The sequence below is a fragment of the Poecilia reticulata genome, chromosome 23, assembly GCF_904066995.2.
Source record: "Poecilia reticulata chromosome 23, P_reticulata-male-v2, whole genome shotgun sequence".
Lineage (NCBI taxonomy): Eukaryota > Metazoa > Chordata > Actinopteri > Cyprinodontiformes > Poeciliidae > Poecilia > Poecilia reticulata.
In genome coordinates this window covers 15,435,728-15,457,192 of record NC_088852.1, presented here as the reverse complement: position 1 = coordinate 15,457,192, position 21,465 = coordinate 15,435,728, and the positions used below count along the sequence as shown (strand labels likewise).

The 21,465-nt window shown below is 39.2% G+C and overlaps 1 protein-coding gene across 21 annotated transcripts in view; it reads right to left on the bottom strand.

The window, feature by feature from the left end:
* nav3 (neuron navigator 3) overlaps positions 1-21,465 on the bottom strand; it is a 381,588-nt gene that overhangs the window by 46,144 nt on the left and 313,979 nt on the right. For all 21 annotated transcript variants that reach the window (XM_008401340.3, XM_081603798.1, XM_017302697.2 and 18 more), the window contains 2 exons: positions 14,729-14,962; positions 13,230-13,349 (listed from right to left, as the gene is read on the bottom strand). In XM_008401340.3, coding sequence (XP_008399562.1) covers positions 13,230-13,349; positions 14,729-14,962 — 354 coding nt within the window. The remainder of the gene's footprint in view (positions 1-13,229; positions 13,350-14,728; positions 14,963-21,465) is intronic.

Genomic DNA, 21,465 nt, shown 5'->3' with positions numbered 1-21,465 from the left:
TCTAGTTTCATAGTTTTTAGAGGTAAACTTTGTAAAACAGAGTATATCAAATATGAAGTACAAAATTATAGGAAAATACATTAACACTTGAAAGAGTATGACATTTCCCATCGGGTATATATCTACACATGGTTATAACAGACAGTTTTGTTACTGAAAATTTGGGTCGACAAAAACAAACACTTAACAGAGAATGGCAGACAAAATAGCCAAGAACAAAATGGAATGAGTTATCGTCAAGAATTACTTCTAAGATGCCACTTGAACATGTCAGCTAGCCTAACTACAAACCTGACAACTTAAGAGTCCTTAATGACAAAGATAACTCCTTCAAACAGTTTTGTCTTTTTGAGGTGGTGTTCTGGTTTGAAATAATTTTGTCCTTTTGAAACCAGTAGTTATCTTGTTCAAGTAGATAACTGTTCACTTCGAGGAAAACATTAAGAAAACTGATGTAGCATTTTTGTTAGTGCTAGCTTCACTGCTCCAATGTCTACTTTAGACAGGGACTTGTTCCTTGTTAAAAGTATCCATTCTTAAAAATAAAACTGATTACGCTAAAGATTTTTCTATAAATCATAAGCTTACGGTGGCTCATAAGGGTCAACAAAGTGCAAAAGTCACAACGCAACAGCAAAGACCACAACAAAGAGCGCAACATGTGCTAACCCAACCACAACGGAATAATCATAACAAAAGTGACGATAAACTTCATAGCATAAAAAAGCTAAAAGTTTTATTTTTTAGCATAACTTCCGTTGTGGCCTTTGATGTGTTATGATTTTTGCAGTTGTTTTGTTGTTTTTTGTCGTTACGTTGTGTTTGCATTTTGGTGACCCTTGTGGGCCACCGTACAGGCCAGTGTTTAACACATTCAGCTTTATAGTCAGTGCTTCCAATTACTTGATCAAAACCAACTTTAAGTAGCTAAGAAATTGCACTAAGTTTAGCTCAAACAAAAAAATTGTGTAGCTACAATATTTATTTTAATGTGATGAATGCACCTTACCTTGGCTTAATAATATTAATGTTGAGTTGTAGTATCTGCATGTTGTCAATAATAAATAGTTAGTTTTGTCAGATTTCTGTCACATTAAAACCTTCAATCTCACTATTGTCATAGCAGTTTGTGCTAATGCTCTTTTCAAGACTATTTCTTAAACTCATTCGGTATCAAACGGGAATTATTTACCAATAAATATTTTTCTCTCTCTAGAAAAGGATCTACCAAAATCACTATAACTGTTTAAAGATTTAGAAATTAGCGTTTACATGAACACGTGACAACTTTGAAACTGAAGTTGACTTTGTTGTGGAAATTTTCCTTTAACAAAGAGTGAGGAAAAACAGAAATTTTAAATAAATACAATTTTCCACTACAACTTAAAAGTCTGTCAATTTTATCAGGGTAAATATACTGCTTCTGGTAGGATAAGGTTATAAACTCTTCCCAGAACCCCACCCCGAAAATAAAAAACAAAAAAATTCAGTCCTATTCCTTTAAGTGAATAATTTAGTGTTTTTTTTTTTTTTTTTTAAACTTTGTAGCTCATGGAGCAAAACAAATTGTCACATATTCAAGATAGAAAAGTCTTGGCCTATTATTTTTTGTCTCTAATAAGACGCTTGTTACCAAGGACAAGTAGACATGTGCATTGTTACAATGTGGCGTCTAACTCAATTCATTTCAACCCAACTCAATTAAAGGAAAGAAAAAGGTGACCTTGGAGCAGAAAGCTGGAAACGTGTCTGTTGCCAAGCAGTGACAGACAGCAAGACGTCAGCGGAGCCGGACCGAGCTGGTCAAGACGTCCGGCTCCCTGCTGCAATGCAGTCAAATATGACAACAGTTGCTCGCCAGTGTGGGGGTTTACAGAAGGCCTGACTTTCCCCAGCAGAGATTGTTCAACTCGACGACAAACTGTTGGCAGACGGGCGAGAAAACGGCTCACGAGCCAGAGCCCAAACATGCACACCAGACTGTCCCCAAGTGAAGGAGTTAAGCTCACTGCAAAAATGTTTTTCAGCAAAAGTTAGTCAGCAATTCTGTTCTTACAGAGAAACAAAATAAGTCATTTTACCATTTTAATTATATAATATAGGGTGTCTGTTTTATAACAGCAAATAGGATTTTTGGATTTGGATGTAAAAGTAAAAGACAACTGAACTGCTTATTATTATTATTATTATTATTATTATTATTATTATTATTATTATTATTATTATTATGATGAGACTATTAGCTCTGTGTTTTATGAGAACTAAAGAAGCCCCACATGTCAGTCATATTCAGGCAGTGTTGTCTTAAACTCAATCTGTTGAGTAACAAGCTGGTTGGCAAGATGTTTTTACTAAAAGCAATTAAAACGTTATACATTGTTGTTTTAAATGTTGGTGTTCATACCACTGCATGTCCACTTAACGTTATTACATCATGAGAAACTTTTGAAACTATTTTTAAGATAAATGATATTAGCTCGGTATTAGACATTGCGTTTTATAATATCTAATTATGTCTGGTGGTTGGATAAAAATCCAATTAGTGACTCGCTTAGGTCATCTTTCTATAAGCTTAAGGTGAGTCATTATGATACCATCCCTGTTTCACATAAAACATGGAGTCAGGCAATTAGGAAGAACTGAATGTAATAAAATACATACTGCTGTTGTGCAGGAAATGCTAATTACCCAAACTCTGCAAATGTTGATGTTAGCGATGATAAAGACTGCCTGAATAATTCCCTCTAGCCTTGAAAGGGAGGAAAAGATAATTATTAGCATTTAAAGTGAGTCAGGCGTTGGATAAATCATGTTTTTATCCTTTCTGCTTATATGTGAATACAGCAGGTTATCAAGACTTAGACTAACTGTGTAGGCTAGCAGAAAACGTGGCCATATGGGGCTTGTCATCACTCAGGAAAACAGACAGACAGCTCTGACCTCACTCAGCATTATTCCTCTGGCCTCGTCACCCAGGGATCCGTCCTCATGGGGTCAGGTGGGCACGTCAACCACTGAACCAGTGACAAGTTGAAGTATGCAAGCTGTTCTCGGAGTACGTCTCTAAGGCAAAAACTACCGATGGCATGCCGGTCGATGCTGAAGGTATTCCACATGTAAAACAGCTTTCTGACACGTTTTACGTGTTGAAACGTTTTCTACTAAGATGGAAAACACTGTTTTATACTTTGAAATTCTTGAAAAACACTTCACATGTGGTTTCACATGTGCAAATTATGCACATGTCCAACATGCGAGTACTTTTTACACAACTTGATGTTCTCTAGCAAGGTGCTTAATGATAAAATTCACAACAGCTGTTTGATTAGACCAGTAAATCTCTTGGTTCAATAAAAATTCTTATTTATGCAGTCCTCTGCATCATGTTGTTCGCATTTTGACATGAACAGACCAAGATGACACATGGCATCTGATCAATAAGACCTCACCATTATGAGACAGAACTGGCCATTGAACATAGAGGGTTACAGAGCATCAAGAGGTTGTAAAAGTGAAGAGTCACAGAGAGTCATCTAAGTGGACATCTTTTGGACATATTCCACAGGGATGACTCCTTCATTGTGCCCTGCAGAACCAGATGATGAATGCTAGATGACATGACTATGCTAGACAAGGAATCAGTGGGCTTCAGAGTTGTTCTCTGATTGAAGCTGATTCATGCTTAGAAGAAATGTTGGAGACTTCAAGGAGAGCGCTACATGCTGTCACCAGACGAGTCTTTGGTGTTACAGCTATGTCTGGTCAATCCACTGACATCGGAAAGGCAATACCACCTGAATAACACCATTAATCCAGTCATTGTGCCCCAGAATGAGCAACACAGGCCTAATTTCCTCCTCATGGACGAAAGTGCTCCAACTCATCAATGTCGGATCATTAGGGAGCAACAGGTGGAGACTGGGGAACCTTGAATGGAGTGGCCTGAACTTTCTCCAGATCTCAGTCCCACAGAAAACCTCTGGGACCAAGTGAGTCACCATGTAGAGACTCGTAACTCTGGACTCCAGAACCTCAGTGACCTGAGGACTGCCGGTCAATAAAAGTGGGATGCCACGTCTCAACAGACAATAACTCGACTTGTGTACAGCATGAGATGTCATTGTCAAGGTGAGATAGATGGTCAAGAACACTGAGACCCTGGGATGTTTTTGTTGTAGGATGTCCACCTCATGTAGCATGAGGAGGAAATCACTTTTGCACGATCTCCTCAGCCCACTTTCATTGTAGGGTGAACTCCCTAAGTTTTTGTGAATATTGTAGATATTCTTGTTTGATTTCTATGTATATAGGTTACTCTTCTGAGACATGCGTTCTCGTTTTCAAGAGTGACCCCATTTTACACAGACATGCAAGACAACATGTGAAAGCAGGCTGTAGAGTTGGTACAACTCACACAACAACTGCATGCATAATAGCTGAATATACCTAGATGTTTGAATCAGGGATTCAACCTCAAACTAGCAAAAGTTTGTAAAGTTTAGTCTGTATGCCTGAGTAGATTTGATAAAGTTCAAGACCCAGAAAAAGACAAAAGTCTGAGGAATGTGAAGACTGAAAGAGAAAACTTCAGAAAGCATAGAGAGCAGAAATGTTGAAGTGTCACACTTTCAGGTGCAATGCTGTAGGATATTTGCTTCCTGAGCAGCGCCAGTGGCAGAGATAAATGACACACCACAAACTTAGATAATGACTGGCTTTGTCAGAGATAGTGAGAACCTCTTTCCCTCCAAATCTCCTCACTGCTTACAGCAGCACTTGACAAGCAGAGCAGCTTTGCCACGACTGCCGCGGACTGACAGCCTGGATCCTGCTGCTTGGCAACATGTGAACACATCTGCAGACACACACTCAAATGTGGACGAAGACAAGCTCTCTCTTGTTGGGAATGGATAATAAAACTGTAGCAGGCATTTCAACATGGTTGCCTCCAATCCCCCCAACAGCTTCAAATCAAAAACAAAAAAAAACGAAGAAATGCAGAGCCAGCTGCCACAGACCAGTCAACAGAGGCGGAGAGATGGCAGTGCACACTCATGACACTGGGACACTAAAAGCAAAGCCCCGTTACTTATTCATGTCTCTGCAGAGAAATGGGAGCCTGCTGGTGTCAAAACATTCTCCATAGGCATCTGTGCTTGACAGCACAGCCACAGGCACGTGCTCATCTATGTTGCATGGCAAAGGGATATTTTTAGAGATGAAAACGGCTTTTAGGGGAAAAGCTGGGCTCTCCATTGTTTTCAAACTTACTAACCATGTGAGGAACCCGGCCATCTCCAGATGTGCTCTTTTCAGAGCCGACAATGAGATTCTCTGTCAGATCAACCACGGTGCTTTGTATCTGTACTCAAGATTTCCAAATTTGTGGTTAAAAAATTTCACTGAAACATACAAATGGAGTTAGAAATTCCTCACAAACCCCAAGAAGTGGAATAAAAATATTGATTGATCAATGCATAACGGTACATTTTTCCAATTTGATATTTGTTCGGAAAACCCTGCGAATCGATTAGGTCTACTGGCCAATGTTTGTTTTTATTGTGTCACATATAAAACGCTTTGATGTGAAGTTGTCTTCTTCTTCTTGAATTTATTGGTGGTTTGTAAACAGGTGTTTTGGATGTGTTGCCACCACCTACTGGTGGGGAGTGTGGGTCAGAATGACAATATTATTCAAATATGCTTAAAAATTATGATTTATAAATATTATCTGTTTCCACAAGGAAAACTATTTACATTTAGGCACTTAAATTAAATGTTAAAACAGTACTAGCAAGCATTGTATTTCTTATTGAATTCAAGTATTATTGTATTATGTGAATATATAAACTCTTAAGTAATGTACACCACCATAGTTGTTTGTAATTTGCAGGAATAATGTAAAACCAATAGCAAAAATTAATAGGCATCCCAATGAATTATTTGTATAGTACTTATTACTAAATCAATATCAAAGTATTTAAATCAATATTGAATTGTGTCAATAGCAAATCAAATTGTGTTTTCAAAATTGTATAAGGTATCTGGTTAATGGGATTTTTAAAATATTATTGTTGCATTTTTTTATGGATTATGGAAAAAACATTTTGTTACTATTGGTTACTCGATGTAATTTGATGTCTTCAAGTTTTGAGTTTCAGCATGGGATGGTGAGCATGGGAGTCATTTTGATTCCTTGTACGTCTAGTACACACAAGTCTACAGTAAGGTAGACTTTGAAAAATATCTAAATTGAATTGAGTTTCTGAATGACACCCAGCTCTACGTAGCATTCAATAAAACATTGTGGTGGAAAAGGAAATCTAAAAACATTTACAACCCTACACCAGCTCACCTGGCATTGATGATAAAAAAAAATAATAATAATAATCAGACTCAGACTTGTTGCACGTCTCTCTGTTTAATCAGAAAGTCATTGGTTCAATCCCCGCCTCCCCAGTCTGCTCCCGGCAGCACACTCCCAGAGCTGTTAAACTGTGACTGAATGTGTTGATTTGGGCCTTTTTCTTGGTGACATGACGAGTCATTTAGATACGTTTCTGCTGGGATTTTGTCGGTTTGGAATAAAGCCGGCAGCACTCAGCCTGCGAAGAGCACGGAAGCGTAACGAGCCTCCTGGGAGCTCAGTTTGTGTACACCAATCAGCTCGCGCTTTCTGCTTCCTGAAAACTCTGTCTGCGGTTGCGACTGAGCCTGGAGAATTGGAAAGGGAGGACAACAGGCTCGGTGCTGTTGTTACACCGGGGGCGATCCAATAAGGGCCGTCTTTCTGCGGCCCTTTAAAATTGATCGCTCAGAATAACGACTGGATTAAATTTTAATAAGTAGTTATTGGCTGTTTCATAGTTCTGATTGGTGGGAAAGCAATTTGTCCCAAACCGCATATTCTATCCTGCTTACGTCTACAGTTCTGCTGTAAGAACTACTAACTTGGTTTGTGCCTTAAACCTGCATTGATGATGTATTTACTGCATAAAATAAGCAACTTCCTATTAAACATAACAGAAAGTGGAGAGATGTGCAAGAAATAATTCAGACTGACTAACATACTGTATTTCATTCTAAGTCATTCAAAGCAGTTAACAGTGAAGAATACATGGCTGTCAGTCTGGATTTCCTTCTGAAGAATGAAGCTAAACGCTTCTCTTGTACTTTTCTGATTGGCAGCATGCACATTTCCGGTGCTGGAAATTCTCCAAAGGTAAGGCAGTAAACAGATTGTCTGAACCCGCGACTTATCCAGTACTCATTTCCCTTCTGGCCAGGGGCTTTGGGGAAAAGCAGGCTTCGGGATAAAAGACGAAATATAGTCGTGGAAGGCAGATCTTGTCCTGCGGAGGTAAAGCCAGGCTGAGGTGTGAAATCTGGTGAGCAATTGCTTCGGATATAAATTTCCCCCCTGAGCTCCGGTGTATGTCAGCAAGAAGTGACAGCTCAGCCGCTGACAATCACTCGTCACAGCGGCGCTGGGAGAAGCGTCGGGTATTTTTATCTCCGTTTATATAGTTTTCTGGGGGAAAATGGAAAGGAAGAAGCAAAAGAAAACAAGGTTTCATAGTTCAAACTCTGATCCTGTGGGGAGAGTGTTGCCTCTAGGAAACCAACGGGAAGGCAGACATCAATATTGTTTTCCCTGAGGCACGGTGTGCTAAGACAGAAAAGCTGTTTTTTTTTTGTTCTTTGTTTTTTTCTTTTAACCAAAGGAAAGTGAAAAACTTTAGCAAAATATTCAGATATGGAGAAAGTTCACCAGATTCATTTTTATTCTCATCATATCCTGAGGTTAAAGACAGACAGGAAGATCACTTCAAGACTGACAAGTATTCAGTTTCAGAGTGTTTTGATGAGTCATACATAACTGCCTCCAAGGAAAAATGACTCAACTGATCATTGTGGAGAGAAAAATATATTTAGTTTTTACCAAAAATCCTTGGCTGAGTGAACACAAACTGTACCAGGACAGAGTGCACACAGAAAGTGAAAGAGAGAGAGAGCTGTTCAATTATTAAAAATACTAAGAAATGTCAATGTTAGTATCACAGCTAAATAAATACAGAGATCTAATCACAAAACCAGACAATCATAGGAAACTAAGGTTTTTATTCTTTTCTCCCTGAACACTCTGAACAGTTAGGCAGACGTTACTGTTTATTCGTAACCTCCCATATGCTGTAAAACTGTCAATACGCACATTTCAGATTCCACATGCCCACGTACACAAATATATGCTACAATATATTGTTATAGAATGACACCACAGCTTTCACATTAAAATAAATGTTGTCTTGGTGGCAAGACAGCTAGTTCAGGCTAATGCGACAAAATGCTAATTCAGTGTTTAGAGTTAGCACCATTGCTATGACAACAGACCTAAGCAAATAAAGATAACTAGCTAAACCTATATGCTCATCAAGTATTAAAGCATTTATTTCCTATGCTTGTATTTATTGTAACTGACAATTTCTTTGTAATACATGAACTGAAGTATTACAGCAACAACAGTTGGACAAACTTCAAATGAGAATAAATCTCTAACTAGGACAGGGCAATAGATCAATAACAAAATATATATTTAGATAGACATGATCAATACCAATAGATGATACGTCTGATAGAAAATTCAATAATTTCACTGATTTCCGATCCAGAACCGCACAGCATTCTGGGGGATGTAGGCAGAGGAAAGGCTTTAGCAACTCAACTTCTTACGGCCAGCTAACTCACTCTTTGGTTACCTAGCAGCAACCTGTTGACCAACATGCACAGCAGCAGTTTCAGGTTGTGCCTCATAACTGCTTAAAATAATAATGATTAAAAAAAACACAATTTTGGCAGTATTTCAGACAACTAAAACAAAAACTAATCAATAATTATCGATATCGACTGATATGAATCGCTTATATCGTGATATTTTATTCAGCCATATCATCTAGCCCTTTTTCTAACTGCATTCAATTCTTCTATACCCTTTGAGTTTACATTGGCTTTTATCATTTTTTTAGTTCTGTGTTATTTCTCTTCAATAATTATTTAACTAGTTAATTTTTCTTCCATGACACACATGTAGTGGTTGCATAACTTTGAGTTTAAATCTATAGCCTATGTACAGCATCTGGTTTTATAACCAAGGTCACACATGTAATCAATACCAAAAAATAACAAATTCTAATGTACAACCTTGCAAAAAAGCAAATGATACATGTACAACTGCAAGCCGCAGCAACAGGATTATAATGGTTTGGCAAACATGAAGACGCAGGCATCAATCACTAGTCGGCTTTAATTACATCATCACTCCGCTTCCACATCGTGTTCACTGAATAATACAGCTTGACATCCATTGTCTACGAAATCCTGCAACATGTCGTCAGGTTTGCTGAAGTGTTCAAACAGAGCTGCTCTAATTGAAAACAGAAAGAAGAAAAGACGGCAAAATCTTGACACACGTCTTTTTTTTGTTGTTTTTTTTGTCTTTTCCACCTCATGCTGTTCTGACTGTTGTTGAAATCTCAGTACAAGTAAGAGCTGGAGAATGTCACCGCATCGGTCGACTTCTTCCAACCTCTCAATGTCAGTCCGCACAATCTCTTTTGACAGGTTTAAATCAGCATCGCACCTGCTCAACAAGCTGGAGGCAGGAGGTTTTGCGGCTCCAATAACCAAATTGCACTTTGTCATGTCTGCCTTGCATTTCAATTTTGTAGGGAAACTACGTTTAGAATCCTCTAACAATGCTTTTACACCCTGGGTTTAACTAGGGTTTAACTTATGAAGCCCAAACTGAAACTGTTGCTCTTTGTTTTGTGGCATGATGGAAGAAAAATTAGAGTGGAAATACAGTCATGGCCAAAAGTTTTGAGAATGACACAAATATTTTATTTTCACATGATCTGCTGCCATCTGGTTTTCATGTGTGTATGTCAGATGTTTTCATCACATACAGAAATACAATTGCAATCATATTATGAGTAACAAAAGCTTTTATTGACAGTTAGAATGAGTTAATGCAGCAAGTCAATATTTGCAGTGTTGACCCCTCTTCTTCAGGACCTCTGCAATTCTCCCTGGCATGCTCTCAATCAACTTCTGGACCAAATCCTGACTGATAGCAGTCCATTCTTGCACAATCAATGCTTGCATTTTGTCAGAATTCCTAGGTTTTTGTTTGTCCACCCGTCTCTTGATGATTGACCACAAGTTTTCAATGGGATTAAAATCTGGGGAGTTTCCAGGCCATGAACCCGAAATCTCTATGTTTTGTTCCCTGAGCCAGTTAGTCATCACCTTTGCTTTATGGCAAGGTGCTCCATCATGCTGGAAAAGGCTTTGTTCATCACCAAACTGCTCTTGGACGGTTGGGAGAAGTTGCTCTCGGAGGACATTCTGGTACCATTCTTTATTCATGGCTGTGTTTTTAGGCAAGACTGTGAAAGAGCCGACTCCCTTGGCTGAGAAGAAACCCCACACATGAATGGTTTCAGGATGCTTTACAGTTGGCATGAGACAAGACTGGTGGTAGCTCTCACCTCGTCTTCTCCAAACAAACTGTTTTCCAGATGTCCCAAACAATCGGAAAGGGGATTCATCAGAGAAAATGACTTTACCCCAGTCCTCAGCAGTCCACTCCCTGTACCTTTTGCAGAATATCAGTCTGTCCCTGATGTTTTTCCTGGAGAGAAGTGGCTTCTTTTTCCTGCCCCTCCTTGAGACCAGGTCTTGCTCCAAGAGTCTCCGCCTCACAGTGCGTGCAGATGCACTCACACCTGCCTGCTGCCATTCCTGAGCAAGCTCTGCACTGCTGGTAGCCCGATCCCGCAGCTGAAACACTTAAGAGACGGACTTGGCGCTTGCTGGTCTTTCTTGGGCGCCCTGCAGCCTTTTTGGCAACAATGGAACCTCTCTCCTTGAAGTTCTTCATGATGCGATAGATTGTTGACTGAGGTGCAATCTTTCTAGCTGCGATACTCTTTCTTCCCTGTTAGGCCATTTTTGTGCAGTGCAATGATAACTGCACGTGTTTCTTTAGAGATAACCATGGTTCACAGAAGAGAAACAATGATGCCAAGCGCCAGCCTCTTTTTAAAGTGTCCAGTGGTGTCATTCTTACTTAATCATGACAGATTGATCTCCAGCCCTGTCCTCATCAACACCCACACCTGTGTTAATGGAGCAATCACTGAAACGATGTTAGCTGGTCCTTTTAAGGCTGCAATGAAGTTGAAATGTGTTTTGGGGGATAAAGTTCATTTTCTAGGCAAATATTGATTTTGCAATTAGTTGCTGTTAAGCTGATCACTCTTTATAACATTCTGGAGTATATGCAAATTGCCATTATAAAAACTGAAGCAGTAGACTTTGTAAAAATTAACATTTGAATCATTCTCAAAACTTTTGGCCATGACTGTAGAACACCAACTTTTCCTGCACAGCAGCCATGTCTTTAGTTAAGAGACGCGGTTCAGCGGGAGAGTTTATGGCCTGCTGATTCCCCGACTCAGGCCACATAAAGCCAGAACGCCAGTCGGCTGATTTATAGCAAAAACAAACTCCAAATGTAGATCACTTTGTTCCAGGATGAAACAAAAACAGACGCTAATAATACTATGTAGTGCAAAACCTCGCAACACCCTAAATTACATACTGTTTTATCACGTTGTAATATAATTGTTTGTGCAACTGGGGCCAAAGTTGTAAAGTTGAAAATACCCGCGGGCCACAACGAATATTTTTGTCACTTAGAAGCACACATACACAAAAAAAAACCAAACACTGTGTGACATATTTGGTTTCTGCTCAACAATAAAATGAACAAAAAAAAATGTTGGCAGATTTTTTTTTTTTTTTGAAAATTCAAGATCTGACACATAAAAAGGTGTTTTCTGTTTCAGTTTGGAAATATTTAGCTACATTTAATAAATTCTCATTTTGTGTAAAAGTCCCTCGATGTTTATAATGGTATGTACAATGGAGTTAAATTAGAACCAAACAATGTGCATGTAATTCACATTTTCGGCTTTAAAAAGGACTTACTCAACAGTAAAATAAAAATGCTTCTGCATCAACTCTAAATTTGTACTGTTGTAAAATCATAGTAACAGGCCGCATAAACTCACTCCAAGGGTACCAAATAGCCCATAAGTCACAATTTGACACCTGTGATATAAAATCACAAGTCTGTCTAGAGAGTTGGTAATAGCGTAAACTAAGCAAGTCCTTAAAATGTCAAAATAAAACTCCAGAGCCTGCTATATCACAATCATGTGCCACCACTAAAGAAATTCTTGTTCAAATGTTGCAGCAACGACCCAACAATACAGTTTTCCAATCTCATGCTCAACTATGCAGAACAGAACTTTGTCTGCGCTGATGAAGGTTTATTGGCATATCTGAGTTTAAAACACCACTTGGTCCTCATGTAAATTAAAACAAGATACTGTAATCAAAAAAGTAGAAACAAAGCTGATGTTTTCACACCTTAATTTCTTCATGTTTAGAGCTATGTAAAACATTTTGTGATACCATAACATACACGGCAGCACAGGAACCAGAATGACAGCAGCTTAAGTTTCCTCTTGTTTCCCATGTCCTTATACCATTGCAAACCTCTGTCTTCAGTAAGCTCATGCTTTCTGAACCCTCAATTTTTCCAAAATACTGTGCAGAAAACAGACAGCATACACTTAAAAGTAAGAGACATAAAGCACATAGGCAAGAGAAGGATAACAGTAAGTAGGCGACTCATTCACTGAATACAATAAAGCAAAATGTGATGTTTTACACTCCAGTCTGAACAACATTAATAATTTAACAGTACAGTAAGTAGAGTCGCTCGATGTGACAAAAACGCTCACAGATCTCTCTCCAAACATCAAAGGCTCAAAGACTCTCATATTAGTTTGATCAGCTCACTTTTGCTACATTTTATATTTTTATATTTTTTTTATGCATCAGCATCATTAACAGTACATCACAGTGCACTCTGGGGTGTTTGCGCTTAAACTTGTTCTGCTGATTGAAGCTGATAATGAAAAGCAACCAGAGAAGCTAATGAAGAAACATGTGAGGAACACAATCTTAATGCACATTGCCATGAAAGAACTTCTTTTTTTTTTTTTTTTTGCCTCCTCCTGTGCTTGGGTTATTCTCTTGTGCATCATCTCGACACAGACACCAGCAGCCACAGCAACACTGATCGATTCTGTCCTCACCTGTCAATGTCGCCCTGCATCTCTTTGCTCCCTCTCTGGGCAATCTCGCGAGGAGAAGCCACATCCGAGGATCGGCCTGCCGTCCGTCCGTAGAGGTGGAGCCCACTGTCGGTTAGGTATCTGCAAATGGACAGTTCTTTAGTAATTGAAATATTAAAACCAAAACAATGGCTCGAGCTGTTCTACATTGTGTTTTATCAAGATATTTAACGATGTGCTTTATCCATTCACCATCAGTTTTGATGTGTGTTTGGGTTCATTGTTCTGTTGGAAAACCCAAATGTGTTAAGTTTTTGAAGTGGAAAGCCTCAACCTGACTTCTTCAAGCATACTTTTAAAGATTGAGGTCAGTCAGTCTTTCTTCAGAAGGTGGTTGGATTGTCCATGTGTGGAAATGCATTTTATTTGTGGAGCCGGAAGGCATCAAAGCTTGTAAGGTGCTTCTTTAATGGTGGGCTTCGTCTTTTAGTCAAATGTGATGCAAGACCTGCTTTACAAGATAGTTGCATGGTATTCCAGTGATTTCCAGTTCCATGCAGGGTGAGGTTTTGCTGACTTTTGGGTTAGCACCTGCCAAAGAATCTCTCTTCATCATAAAGACGACGACTTGGGGTCAAAAGTTTAATTTGATCAAATGGTTTTGATCAAAGTGATCAAAACCATTTTTCAATGGATAATCATCTTGAGTGGCTCCAGCCTTAATTAGTTTGCTTCGTGATTATTCCACCCTTGAAAAATGTTGTTCAAATTAATCCGTCAAAATATGACATCATGTCCCTGACGTGTTAGACGTAAGCTTCTGACCACAGCTTTTTATTATGTAGTAATGATCATTGTTTAAGTGTTTGGAGCATCTTTTATCTGTGGAGTGTGTGCTCATGTGGAATAGGAATAGTTTTACACTTCTCTTGACTTTTTTACATAGTAATCGATGAAGGCCACTAGCTGGAGAGGCACTATAACAAAACTTGTCTCTTTTCTTATTGAGGTAATCTGTCAGCTTATCGAGAGCCAGCAACGTCTGCAGAAATGCATCATCTGAAAATTCCCGTTGGAGGCTTGAAGAACCAAAGACAGCCTTGGTGGATGACAGCAGCCTATTTGTATTGATGCAGAGAGAAAGAAAAGTGAGGCCTTGGGTTGTCGTTTAAATAGCCAGCTAAACATGAATTTCTGAGTGCTTTTTGGACAAAGGCAATATGAAAAGGGCTGAATGAAAATGAATCATGTCACTTGTCAAAAAGACCTTGAGAGCAGTGTTAAAACTACTTAACTACGTAGAGATTCTGCCGCAGTGACACAGACCCGCCTCCCCCTGCTCCCAAATATCTGTGGCCTCTTTCTATTCCCTTTCTTTTTCATCTCTGTGTCCGTTACATTTCAAATTAACCCAAAGCAATTTCTAATAAAGTTTACAAGTCATTGCAGAAGAAGAAGAAAAAAAAAAAAAAAAAAAGAATGTTACAAATTCATGATTTTTCCGTAAATGAGTAACACACCTGGAGGGGTCCGAGTGGCCGCTGTATCGGCCCGTGTTCGGGGCGGCGCCCGCTGTGCTGGACCTGGGCGCAGGATATCCGCTGGGCATGGAGGGGGCTTCGCCTGCCTGGAGACGTGGGGTTTGAGACTGACCAAGACGCCAGGCCATGGGGGAGGAGCGAGCAGCGAGGGCGGGGAGACTCCGCCCGTTCACCTCGGTTGTCACTGTGGTGTCGAAGGTTGTTTCTAACGTACTGCGCAAAGAGAAGGGTAAAAACAGAACAAAATATAAACTTATTGCAGCAAAGTAACAGACCATGTAACTGATTCATCAACTGATACTTGACGTGTTAAGGGCTGATCAAATGTTCAACAGCAGAGTCTCAGTTGCTTTTAGTGCCATTAGGGTGTTTATCAGGCAACCACAGTACAATATTCTTGTTCTTTCACTTTTAAAATTCACTGAGAAATTAATAATAATTAAAGCACCTTATTATAGAAAACACACAATGGCTTAAATGCATAAACACAAACTTCCCATCCAATCTGACTGAGCTTGAGCTTTTTCACAAAGAAAAATTGGCAAGAAATTCAGTCCCTATCGAAAAACTGGTAAACATATTTCTAAAGACTTATGATTTAAATTAAAACCTTTACTGAGATCTACAATTTGCATAAACAGGCTCTGAACAAAGAGGAATTATTGTAAGTCTACAGGGAAAGCTATTCCCCATGTAGCCTCTTTTCACTGACAGCAAATGTTACCAGTTGTGGTACCTTGTTGGAGCGCTCTCTGCTGGAAACAAGGGTACACTGCATGCTTTTAATGAAAGAATCCACAGAGATGCACTGATTTGAATCTTCGGGAAAGATCTGCTATTTTTCTAATCAAATCACAAGGATTATTGCAAATCTGTTGTGCTAGATAAAAACATATTCCTACAGAAACAGAGCAGGATTGTGGTTTTGATTGTGATTTTGACTTATTTCCAGCAAGAAACCACCTAAAAAAGACTGAGTCCAGAAACACTCTTTCACAGTGACTTAGCATTTCCTGCAGTATTTTCATATCTTAATTGTTGGATGATTTGTTTTTGTGAGTGGGAGGAAAAGTCTATTTGAAATCCTGTTTCACTAGACTGGCCGTCATTATGTGGGAAAAAACGAATGCCATCTTAACGCAGCGTCTCAAAGACAGCAGGGAGAGGTGTGAGAACAGCTCTGTGTGTGTGTGAGTGAGTGTGTGTGTGTGTGTGTGTGTTGGCGAGAAAGGAGAGAACACTGCACCACACACTCTAAAGCCAAGTGCCAACATGAGAAGGGCAGCAATGCCAGCCATGTTCATGACTAATCTCTATCAACACCCTCTGAGGCTGCTGGACGCACAATGACACAGGCAATCAATTCCAGGCAATTGCAGAGTTTCAGCAATCAATTAGCCACCATCTAAATCAGAATCACTTAGCTGTTGATAATGCAGGTTGCTAAATCAGCTTATCTGTATCTGAGACAGCAGCAGCAGAGAGAATGATCAGAATGATAAACGGAACGACGGAAAGCAAAAAGAAACAATACCTGGTCTTCTGAGGAAAGTTTCCTAGAAATGACAGTGAAGATTATGGCTTCTTTTTTTTTTGTTTAAATTACTGGGCTCATAAATAAAACCTAAGTTAATGAATATCTAAATGTATTTAAAATGTGTTTCATGTTAAATTAATGGGCCTAATTTAACCTATGGGTTAAAAAAATGTCAAATTTTCAAAATTGGCAATAACTTCACCATCCACAGAAAGATCTAAATACACTTCATTAAAAAGTGTTAATTTATATGCAACCAACCAATTATTAAAAGCATAAAAGCTTCTAAATTCTGGGTAACTAAAATTCAGTAGAGGGACTAATCATTTTCAAAGGAAAAAAATTGGTTTTATGAAAACCAAACCAAGTAGGGATGTACGGATTGCGATGTACCTGAAGATACACAATAAAGGGATTGATTACAGCTACAGCATGGAGCACACACACAGGATGTGCTGCTGTGGTTTGGTTGTTGACTGGTTTTGACGGGTTCCAGCTAACCTGTGCTGGTCCAGACAACAACCGGGCGTGGTCTGCTGTGTAGCTCCAGCCCTCGCACAGTTGTGTTCATAAAAGTCGAGAACAAACACCATAATGAAAACATTTAAGAATACTTAAATCCTTTGGTCAGTGCAACTGTTGGTTACTATGGAGACTGAATGCATTGACGTGGACAGAAATTGCTAACCAAGAGGTCACTGATTTCACAGGTACCCTACAGTGATGGTTTGGTGTCAAGAGATTTGACCAAGTGCTACTTCCCTCCTGAGGGCTGTTCTCAGATCTGTAGATCTCAGATCTGATTCCTCAACATCCTCTGGAGAAGAAAAACTCAATTTCACTTTATTGCATATTCTGATATATTTATCAAATGACTATAGACTTCTAGTAAAATATAATTACATAACCTTAACCCACTCTAAATCAAAACCACATTTTCCAGAGAGCTGGCACCTTTCCTTTCCATCTCTGCTTCACCCAGGCATTGGGTGTCACACACAACTATAAGTAAAAAAGATAAACCTCAGTGGGGATTATTTTGTGCTCTGCCATGAGCTCAGTTGGAGAAGAATGCCTGTTGACAGCAGGGGGAAGTGTATTGCTGAGCAATTCTAAATATAAATACACCGTCTCCTACCCCTGCTAATGAGCGCTCGATATACCAGTCAGTTCTTGGATGGGTTAATTCAATTCATGGGCATTGTTTGGAGATTCTATCTCCAGAGCAATTTGTCACATGTATTGAGCTACTGCTTTGTTCAATATTAGCCACAGTGGCAGCTCTAAACTCCAAATATCTGTTGGCGAAACATTCAGTACAATATTCCGCTCTGTAGGGACCATAGAAACATCAGGTTTGACCTTTTTACCTGAACTGACGGCTGTTAACCAGGTCACTTCAAAATGTTCTTAAGTCCAGCCAAGATAGTGTGTCATTCCTTATAGTTTACATCCTGCTGTTTCCAAAATATGAACGTTTTAATGACCTCGACAGTTGAGTTCAAGACAAACTCTTATTGAACGCCTGTCAATATTCGTTTAATACCCTTTTAATAAAAATGTCTAATACGTTAAAAGATTCAGATCCATTATTGGTTGTATGTTCAAATATGAATTGTGTTAAACCCTGAGTGTCATTGATGTCTACATGAGTTCTGGTTTTTAAGAGATTAAGAGACCGATTGCTTTTTGATTAATTACAAGACTGACTTGTTTATGAACTTTTGTACTTTACTATAGCTTGATCGTGCAATATAACTGAGACGGACCTTGTTTTCTCAAGTTTGAGAGCCTCTACGGTCAGTTTCCCATACATGCACACATGCAGGTGTCAGAACAGTCAAGTCACTTTCCATCTACCATTACAGACTGAAAACTCATCTTCTCCAGAGGTGGCTCTGATTGCCTTCATCATGTCGAATCATACCACTTCACTTCTCGGAATGTCAATTCTGACGAGAACATTGTGAAACGTTGAGAAGTGCCTCTGATTCTGACCCACTATTACCACCGGGCGCATGTCATTTGGTAGTTTCAGGGCCACAGTGATCGCAGATTGCTTTGTGTGGCGGATAATACTCTTTAAAAATTTCATACATGTACTCAAACTGCACAAACAGCCATCTCGTCAATTCCAGAGCAGTGTGTCTGCTCCCCTGGTGTAAACACAAAGCAAACCAGACCCAGTAAAGCCATTATGTTCAGAGTATCCTGCAGCGGCTGCTGAACCCTCGAAGGAGTAGGGACATGGATAGCTGTTGTTGTTGTGCTGGGTTCACTGTCGAGGAACAGTCTGTCTTCAATCACTTCTTCCTCCTTATGTCCACCAGTAACATTTTTTATTGTCTGAATGACATTTTGCTATTGGGCCGAAATCCCTGTCGTAAGAAAAGTAAAGATAGTTAAGTGGATTTTCTTGTTGCAAATATATGCGACTTTGAATTAACCCTTTAAAACATAATGCAAGAGAGGTTAGATTATTGGATGTTTTCGATAGAAATGCTCATCTAAATAAAGATAGTTTATCCCGTGGCTAGTACTTGCCACCTGCAGCACTTAGATTATCCACCAGAGTGCATAGGAAGTGTGTAGCCTTCAATACAGCGAGTCTTTGAGGGCGGCACTAGTTTAGTTAACTAAGGCCTCAAAAATTGCACATCTTAAATCCCATTTTTTAAGTGGCTAGTTTCTAGGTAAACTATAATTACTATTGATTTATCATTTTGTTTGTGTTAGCTTACCAAATGACTTCCAAAATTATGGAAAAATTAGATATTTTTAAAAGTTAAGGACATTGCCTTATCCTACATTTCTTGTGAATTCAAGATTAAAAACATATTTTAAAAAATCCCACTAGAACCACACACCGAACCTCAGCACATATAAAACAACACTGGCAAAAAATAAAGTTGGATAAATAATCTTAGAGCTGACTGGTTTTAATCAATCACAAATCAAAACCAAGGTGTTTCCTTTTATTCTTCTTGGACTTGGACAAGGAAGGAGGCTTTCTCTAACACTTGGTGCTAACCTGATCATGTAGCTGTGAGCAAACATTTCTGCAGCCCACATGCTGAACCTCTTAGCCGCGGGGCTACAGGCCACTTCCCACAGGAGGATTTCATATGCCATCTTTAGCTGCTGCTCTGCTAACCAAGCAGCCATGTGTGAGGTCATTGCCTTGTTGCTGTGATACGCCACACTGAGGCTCTGTTGTTGTGTCTGTTGTATGCTCATGGGACTTTAAAAGTATAAGAGGGCTGTATTAATATAAACTTGCTTTATTTTAGTGAACATCACTGATGTTACACACGCCAAGCCCTGAAGCACTGAACAGGATGCAAAAATATACATGGATGGTTGATCAACGGATGGATGTGTGGATGACTGGATGGACAGACGAACGGCCGGTCAGATGGTTCAATGATTACTACATAGTCATGATAATTTATGTTTGTCTCACTTATTCAGTGTCTTTGCCAGAGTTTGGTAGTAATTTATACATGTAACCATTGGAAAAAAAATTAACTTTGGAAGTATTTAACTGTGCTGTACTTTTTACTTTTACTTCAGTAATTTCATTATGAAGTATCGTTACTTTTACTTGAGTAAAATTTCTGGATACTCTACCCACTGTGAGTAAAGTCGCTGAATGAAAAACAATCTTGATTAGACTAAATATTCACCAGAGACACGTCTGCAACTTTTGTTAAAGTTTCATAAGTTTTATATTGACATAAACTGATGGGAAACAGTTTGGTTTCACTATAATGTTGCTGTTTTGTAATCACGTTCTATGAATTATTTTAATTTTGGTCTTTAACATACCAAAATGTCCACCTAATTTTGCATTTTGGTGGGGATGTAATTTTTAAATATTAAATGATTAAGCATCTGGTTTGATCAGTTACTCAGTACTTCAGAAGCCTTTATACCAAATACTTTTTTACTCTTTCTTGAGTAGTTTCTTGGACGACTACTTTTTACTTTTACTTCAGTAAAAATATCCAGAAGTACTGCTACTCTTACGTGAGTACAGTTTTAGGGTACTCTGCCCACCTCTGGACTTTACATAAAGTCAGAGGTGAGTAAAAGATATTAATGTAAAGTTATGTACATAACTTTGCATTAAAATCTCGATAGGCTTTGCCCTTTTCATGCTTTGTCCTCTGGTAGCTGGTATGTAAACTGGTAGAAAGATGAAATCTCAAAGAAGAAGCAGATGAGTCGACAGAACTGCAACCTAGCAAAAATGGCCTCCTGGTGTTGACGGACATTTTTAATCCTGCTCAGCGATCAAGTTGGCCTGACCGGCCCTTTTTCACAATCTGAGCTCCTTCCTTACATTAAAGCTACGCTCAGAAATCTAGCTCAAGCAGCTAATAATCATTCGCCAGATACCTCATACACACTGCTCTGGTGCCACTGATGCATATAAATGAGAAGTCCCTCCTAAGGCTTTTTAAACACTTCACACCCCAAACCTCCAGGTCCCATTAAACACAGAGGTAATACAATGGCACTATATATATTGATCTTTCTCTGGCTGAGACTCCGCGGCATGGAAAACCCAACACACACTCGTGCGCACACACAACCACAGACTACCATCTGTCATGGCTGTCGGCAGCCTGGCCACCATCTTCCTCTCTAAATGGGGCAAAAACACACAAAATAATAGACTGAGGGAGGAGAGGAGCGAGACGGGGAGTGAACCATTGATCAGGAGGCTGACAAATATTAATGGTTATCATTTGGTCTTTTCCCAAGATGCAATCTTTGCACCTTATGTTGTTAGATTCTCCATGAGGCCAAAGACTCAGTTTATGTAGATGATATCAGGTCTTGGAAGTCAAGATTTGCAGACGGTAAGAAAGAAGAAACCCACTTTTATTTTCTTCATTAAACGCGGAAGAGAGTCTGGCATGGCAAGCTAAGGACAGGTCTGCATCCGACTAATAGATCATTGGAGTGCGACTTGTATTTGTTTGAGGAATTTTGCTGATTTTAACACGATTTTTAATCTACTCAAGTACAACTTAAACATTTCTTGCCTGTCATGACCAGAGGTATGCCAGACATATTGCTTTAAACCATTCAGTCCTTAAGAGCCCATATTTGTCCCTTTCTTTTGATTATCTCTGCAGCACATTATCACTTCCTACACGCTGAAGCAGAT